This window comes from Eriocheir sinensis, chromosome 8, assembly GCF_024679095.1.
Source record: "Eriocheir sinensis breed Jianghai 21 chromosome 8, ASM2467909v1, whole genome shotgun sequence".
Taxonomy (NCBI): Eukaryota; Metazoa; Arthropoda; class Malacostraca; order Decapoda; family Varunidae; genus Eriocheir; species Eriocheir sinensis.
Window position 1 is genome coordinate 18,628,249 of NC_066516.1, and position 7,766 is coordinate 18,636,014.

At 40.2% G+C, this 7,766-nt stretch overlaps 1 protein-coding gene across 1 annotated transcript; it reads right to left on the bottom strand.

Annotated features, from left to right (window-relative positions):
- LOC126995625 (N-alpha-acetyltransferase 10-like) lies at positions 1 to 4,788 on the bottom strand. Its single transcript, XM_050855340.1, has 5 exons — positions 4,623 to 4,788; positions 2,893 to 3,032; positions 2,337 to 2,420; positions 746 to 886; positions 1 to 229 (listed from the first exon to the last, which is right to left on the bottom strand). Exons 1-5 carry the CDS (start codon positions 4,641 to 4,643, stop codon positions 76 to 78), a joined length of 540 nt encoding a protein of 179 aa, XP_050711297.1. The 5' UTR covers positions 4,644 to 4,788; the 3' UTR covers positions 1 to 75.
- Between the last annotated feature and the right edge of the window lie 2,978 nt (positions 4,789 to 7,766).

A 7,766-nucleotide genomic window follows, 5' to 3' on the forward strand; every position in this document is an offset into this window, starting at 1 on the left:
TTATTAAAACTTATCATTTTATTCCAAATTTTCATATGTATTTTGAGAAAAGCATGAAGATAATATATACAGGTTTTATTTATCCTTTTCTTCATTCTTTTTATTATCGAAGAATGTGCTTGGGTCTGCTGGACTGACATCATTTTGAAGAGCAAATGAACAAAGGTCCCTCTTCATGGCAAATGCATCCTCGCCATCTGCATAATATTTGGGTTCAATTTCTGAAATCCTGCAAAGAAATAAATTAATATGAAGCTCTTTATTGATATTCATAAGACATGTATTATATTTCTATATGTCTTTTCAAGTGATGTTCTCTTGCATAACACACTGTTGCAGAATTCATTTGTAGTTGCAAGGGATGTAGAAAGTCATCCATAGAATGACATTAACTGCATTCTTAACCTGAATTTTTTAATACCAACAGTGACATCAAGAGATGACATGATGGCCATTCATGATACAAACATTACAAAGAAACATGCCAGTTATGCACCATCCCTCCCTCACAAGACTACTATATAAACCTGGTGACAAGATGCTCTATAATTATTTAGCAAGAATTGAACTTATTGTCAGTTTTAACAACCAGTCACCCAACAAAATAACCCAACCTAGGTAGCAGTTCAGCCATCCAGTCACTGTTCCATAGTCCTGACAATCTCTGTGAGAAAATGAAGGTAACAAGTAGATTTGACCATTACTGTAAAGTTTCACTACAACAAAACTATGTTTGTTAACTTACGTGAACTTGAGAGTATTGGTGTATAGGTTCAGAGCTGCTCGGTTGGACTTTCGAACATGAAGAGAGACATATTTGGCATTGAAGCACTCAACCATTGCTCTTGCAGTCTGGTCCATGAGTTTCTGAGCAAGGCCTAATCGTCTGAGAGGGAATAATATATATACTTTTGTGAGAAAATGTTCCTAAATTTGATCCCAACTTTGTATTATTTGAATGTAAAATATGTATGTGCTAGATGTAATTTTTTTTCTTCAAATATGCATATGTAAATATAGACATTAACCTTTTACACTATCACTTATTTGCAGCTGTCATTCTAGAGTAACTAAGGCTGCTGTTACAGTCATTCTGTTGCTATTAAGATGTTCTGTTCATCAATTCCACCCTCTTTCGGATTCTATCCCTCTCTCTGTTCCTTTATCTCCAGTTTCCTTTCCGGTCGTTCTATCTCTGTGGTGGTAGATGGTCACTGTTCTTCCCCTAAACCTATCAACAGTGGTGTTCCACAGGGCTCTGTCCTATCACCCACTCTCTTCCTGTTATTCATCAATGATCTTCTTTCCATAACAAACTGTCCTGTCCACTCATATGCCGACGACTCCACTCTGCATTATTCAACTTCTTTCAATAGAAGACCCTATCAACAGGAAGTACACGACTCCAGACTGGAGGCTGCAGAACGCTTAACCTCAGACCTTGCTATCATTTCCGATTGGGGCAGAAGGAACCTTGTGTCCTTCAATGCCTCAAAAACTCAATTTCTCCACCTATCAACTCGACACAATCTTCCAAACACCTATCCCCTATTCTTCGACAACACTCAGCTATCACCATCTTCAACACTAAACATCCTCGGTCTATCCTTAACTCAAAATCTCAACGGGAAACTTCACATCTCCTCTCTCGCTAACTCAGCTTCCTCGAGGTTGGGCGTTCTGTATCGTCTCCGCCAGTTCTTCTCCCCCATGCAGTTGCTATCCATATACGTACAGGGGCCTTGTCCACCCTTGTATGGAGTATGCATCTCACGTGTGGGGGAGCTCCACTCACACAGCTCTTCTGGACAGAGTGGAGTCTAAGGCTCTTCGTTTCATCAGCTCTCCTCCTCCTACTGATAGTCTTCTACCTCTTAAATTCCGTCGCGATGTTGCCTCTCTTTCTATCTTTTATCGATATTTCCATGCTGACTGCTCTTCTGAACTTGCTAACTGCATGCCTCCCCCCCTCCCTCGGCCCCGCTGCACACGACTTTCTACTCATGCTCATCCCTATACTGTCCAAACCCCTTATGCAAGAGTTAACCAGCATCTTCACTCTTTCATCCCTCATGCTGGTAAACTCTGGAACAATCTTCCTTCATCTGTATTTCCTCCTGCCTACGACTTGAGCTCTTTCAAGAGAAGGGTGTCAGGACACCTCTTCTCCCGAAATTGACCTCTCTTTTGGCCACCTCTTATGATTCTTTTTTAGGAGCAGCGAGTAGCAGGCTTTTTTTTTTTTGTTTTTGTTTCCTTTTTTGTGTGCCCTTGAGCTGCCTCCTTTCTTGTAAAAAAAAAAAAAAAAAAAAAAAAAAAAATCCACACAACTATACCTGTGACTCCTTCTTACTGCCAATGATGTAATGTGTCCATGTGGATCTTCCTCGCTCTCCTCCTCCATTTTGGCAAGGACATATCTGTGGAGTAACAGTTACAGAGCTGATCAAAAGTTGTGTGCATTATAATAGATCATAGTTGTCATAATGAAGTGTAATACAGCGGCAACGCCGTGGCCTTGCCTCAAACAATACCGGGGGAACACCGACCTCCTGAGGCAGAAACTTCAAGCTGAAATATTGACATGATTCACTTGATATGGTTGGATGTTGTGCTGGTTACAAAAATAAATTCTTTATGAAGCTTATTTAGCTGGCCATGATTGAATTAATGACAATACTGGCTTTGATAAGGAGTTTCACTTAAGAAATTGCTTCCAAACTAAATACTGAGTAAACATTAATCCAACCTAACCTAACCTTACAGACAAGTAGTTCACTAACTTGACTGATTGAAAAAACATGAAGTGAGATCCCCATGTAAGACTAGTATTACCAACTTGAAGAGGGATATCAATATTTGTAAAGTTAAAATAGGCAAATAGTTACTCACCCCACCACCTGGCCCATGTCATCCTCAGCAACATAAGAGAGCTGTGGCCATGACAGACCATGATAAAGGTAGTATTTCATCTGGTAGTTTTCAGGCAGACAGAGCAAATTGCAGTGCTGCATATGCATCAGGTCCTCAGGCTGAAGGAAAAATGTATGCATATTATTTGAATATACTGGCACTATAATAAAAAAATATAGTTCATTTATCTAAATTTAACTGGACTGAATCCAATACAGTCAGAATTTTTAAGGCAATGAGTTACCATTTTAGCAACACTTAGGGTCACTAAAAAACAGATGAAGATGCATTTTAATGTAAATGCAATTAACATCACATTAATTTTCCTCAACAATGACTCCCACCCTGTTGCATTTTAGGAGTTATGCAATGCTTGCTTGCTTGAAAGTAGTAGTTGTCATGTAATAGGAAAGTTTCAATGGTATATTTTCAGTCTTAGAACAACTTCACTCTGAGATGCCAGTTCTCACTAATCACTGCCACAGCATGTCACCACTCCCTTCTCCCCTGATGCATGATGAAATCAAAATTGATTATAGTCTAACAAATTAAAATTAACCCCTAACAGGCAGAGCTTTGCCTACCCGTGACCCACCCCCTGTTATGGGGGATTTTCCCCCATTGCCCCCTACTACATTTTAGTGAATGAAGAAAATATTATTGTAGAAATGAGGTAGGTTATTATTTGGATCTGGATCTGGATTTATGATGCGCAGGGCAGCTGTACAGGTGCATAACACCCATACTCACCCTTCTCAACCAAAGCTGGCTAGAGGGCTTTGGGACCACAGGGAATGCAGTGGGGAACACAAAATGCGTCACAAACTAATAGATTTTGAGTTATGGGGGGTTGAAAACTATCCCAGAAAAAAATAGTTCCGTCCACCAGTGAATACTCACAGATACTCACAGAAGATTCCCTGGAAGAGGCCTTAAGTGGCCTGTGGCTCCAGTTCAGCAGCCTGAACACTGTGTGGGCTGCGCGTGGTGACTATTTGTGCTCTATATGAAAATTTTTGTTCTTGATTTTTCCAAAATTTATCGAGTTTTGCCTCAAAACTCTCTACTGAGTCAGCGTTCACTACCCACTCTGGCAAACTGTTCCAGGTATTAACCACCCGGTTGGGGAATGAAAACTTCCGAACATTCAGCCTAGCTCTTGGTTTAAAGATTTTCTTAGAGTTTCCCCGTGTGGTGCTATCTTCCCTTAAATCAAAAAGTCCCTCTGTACAATCTATATCATATTTCCTGGTTACAATTTTAATGATGAGTGAACTATAACTTTACAATTATCTCAGAAAAAAATAAGGACAATTTACTGTTTCACCCAACCAAAAATTTTTGTTCGTTTTTCTGGTGATAAATGTAGTGAATTGCATGATTTTGTACCTCATTTCCGTCACAAATGTCTACTTTTCGAGTTGCGGTGTAGGATATGAAGAGATTGTTACATACTATAAGAAAAAATAGTGCCAACCACCTGAGTGAAGTGGGTGAAAGACGGAAGTTTCCCTCAAAAGAATTCCTACCAAAAATTTGGTGGAGAAATTTAATTACAGGGACAGAACCCACACCGCAATAGAGACAAGTGGAGATACAGACTATTCTTAGCCCCATCAGCTGAAGTGACTCTCCCCCACCCAACGACCCCCCAGGTGTCATTTGCGGTGAAAATCATGATCACATTGGGTTCATGGGCGTGGACGTACCTTGGCACAGCGGATATTCATGGTGTCTGGGTCGTGGTGGGCCTGCTCCGGGGTGTGGGCGCCGCCTCCCTGTGGCCGCCGTCTGCTCGCACGTTGTCAACAAAAATGGCAATGTTTGGAGGCGATTTCGGGACTTCATCTTTTATTCTTTATTGGGTTTACAGGCCCCATTCCACCCAAAGGTGCTCCACAGGGTCTATAATAGTAGTAAATCATAAATACAATATTACATTACAGTAAACAATATAGATTTCTAAAGCACACACACACACACGTCTCCCTGTTCCTCGTTTTGCTTTTAGATTCGTTTCATATTAATTTTTGCTCTACTTCCTTTCAGATTTGAGTGCATGAACTACCTTTTTTTTTCAGGTGGACTCCGAGCTGGTACAACAGTTACTACAATCTGTCGAACTCTCAAGCTCAAGTTCAAGGTCGAGCTTGCCCAAAGAAACTCCTTGATCTTGCCCCCATGCACTTACCACTTGCCTGATACGTAATTTTGGTTAAAATCAAAGTTATCACCTTTCAGACAACTCAGCTGCTTTATCACTCTCCAACCTCTTGACACCGGTCCAGTCCACAATCTTCTCAACCTATTCTTCAACCCTCCACCATATCCTCTTCAATTCCCATAACTACATCGACCTCCACATTATTCTCCTCAACCCCAGAATCTCTTCATCGACCTCCAGAACCTCCTAAACCTCTTCCTTAGCCCCACAACCTTTTCTTTGAACTCAACAACCTCGACCTCCAAAACTTCCTCCTTCAAAAACTTCACCGTCAACCCCCAAACTTTCATTTTGAACCCCCTAAACTTTATTCTCAATCCCAAAAACTTCATTCTCAACCCCCAAGACTTTATTTTCAACCCCAAAAATGTCATCCTCAACCCCCAACACTTCATTGTCAACCCCCAAAACTCCATCCTCAACCCCAAAATTTCATTCCCAACCTCCATATCCTCAACCCCAAATATTCATTCCCAACCTCCAAAACTTCATCTTCCCTAAATCCTCATCCTCAACCCCTAATACTTCATCCCCAACCCCCAAACCTTCATCATCAACCTCCCAAACTTCATCAATTCCCTACCCCCAAAATTCATCTGCAACCTTAAAAAAATTATCTTCAACCCTTAAAACTTCATTCTCAACCCTCAAAATTTCATCCTCAAACCACCAAACTTCATTCTCAATCTTCAAACTTTCATCTTCAACCCCAAAAGCTTCATTTTCAACCTCCAAAATTTAATCCTCAACCCCAAATTTTCATCCTCAACCCCCAAAACTTCATTCTCACCCTCCAAACCTTCATTCACAATCACGACAACCTCATCACCACTGCCACCTCCTTAACCCTAGCATTGGCAGATCCAAGGGGGGGGGCCAAGGGGCCCGGGCTCCCCCCCCATGGTCCTGAGCGGATACAGGAAAACTATGTAGCTCAAAAGCGCGCAGCGGCTATAACAACAAAACTCGCGGGACATTCCAAATTGTGTGGTAGGCAATTTTGTCGGACGCTTCAACTAATCAGGCCCCCCAAAATACTTTTTTCCTGGATCTGCGCCTGAACCCTAGAACCTATCAATGATTCCCTCATCCGTAACCCCTGGAGGATGATATAGGAAAGAAAAATTAAAACAACACTAGAAAAGAAAAATGAAACATCGAGAAAAGAAAAACCAGAACCTCCTTCTCAACCTTCTCCTTGACACCTATAACCTCCTCAACCCACACAACCTCTCCAACACCTACGACCTCTCCTTGGAAATGAGATATTTATACTGTTTGTTTTTTATTCTAAAGGTTTCTTCCCCGTGTACAGTCGAGGCCATTGTCACTTTAACACCTGATCTGGGCTCTAGGTTTTTCTAATCTTTTCAAATTTTTACCTATTCATCATCCATAGCCACCTCACTCCCCCTCCCTTCCCTGCCCCTCCTCGTCCTCGTCTTTACAGCCCCAATACGTATTTCTTCTGATGAGAGAGTGAGGTCAGTCCCTGAGGACAGGTAATATCTCTCTCTCTCTCTCTCTCTGAATGTCATTAATAACCCCAATACTGTCCAGTAGTTGGTTCTATGTCAAACTTAAATGTCTCCTACAGATCCATTTTACCTTGGCTTAAAAAAAGAAGAAAAAAAAAATGATACATAATCTTTCTCAATTTTAAGACCCATTTAGTTTGTATAGTTTTTGTTTTTAATCTTTCACAGTCTTTCAGATAATAAGTCTCACTAAGCACTTGACAAAAATATTCTAAAAAAAAACCCTATTTCCCATTAATTTCCATTTCCTCTTTTTATAGAACAGAACAGCAGTAGGGCAGAAATTATACATTAGTACCAAATGGACATACACCTCAGTTTAGCTTCTCTGGTTATAAGGCTGCAACTACACAAATAGGAGTATTTTAAACTTTTTATTACACTTTCACAATTTCAATATGTACGATCTAGGACTCCACTGATGTGACACCTTCGGGTCTTACTTCTTATTAAAGTAGCCTACTAATATGGTCTAAACAACAATAATAAATGCTGTCATCCATTTTGGTTATTTTCTTTGCACATTCAGTGTTCCATTCCATGTATATTTGCATTTCATGTAACAAAATATAGTACCTAGCCTATAGTCCAATCTGAGCTATTACTGCAAAGAATACAATAGTGCAATTAGTTGACATAAGTTCTCGATTATTTTCTTGATGAAAAATATAAGAGACCAAACTTGCGTATTTTGTGCAATTTATCCTATCAATTAAGTGCAATTGGCCGCTAAATACATATTGACCCGGTAGCAGTGGGGATCATGTTTCTTAGTGGTCCTTCTAAGCGAGAAAAATGAGAAAAAATCATCACTCACACAAACCATTTCAAAATATATATCAAAGCATTTGTGATCAGTTAATGTATCATCTATTTGGGGGGGTTTATATCATGGCACAAATTTGGCCTGTCGCTGCTACACGGTAAAGCCACAAATTTGGCCCATCGCTGCTACCGGGTTAAAATGCTTAATTAAATATTTCTCTACTGTGGATATCTAATTGAAGCAGATATTGTATAATGTAAAATAAATAAATTTATATTTTGAGGAAGGTGGGCCAGCAACATCAGGCTGGACTATGTAGGGTAGG

Coding starts and splice junctions, on each gene's coding strand:
- LOC126995625 (XM_050855340.1), bottom strand. CDS start 4,643: ATGAATATCCGCTGTGCCAAG. Junction 3,033..4,622: donor TGAATATCCGCTGTGCCAAG/GTACGTCCACGC, acceptor TTTTTCCTTCAG/CCTGAGGACCTGATGCATAT. Junction 230..745: donor ACCAATACTCTCAAGTTCAC/GTAAGTTAACAA, acceptor ATTTCTTTGCAG/GATTTCAGAAATTGAACCCA.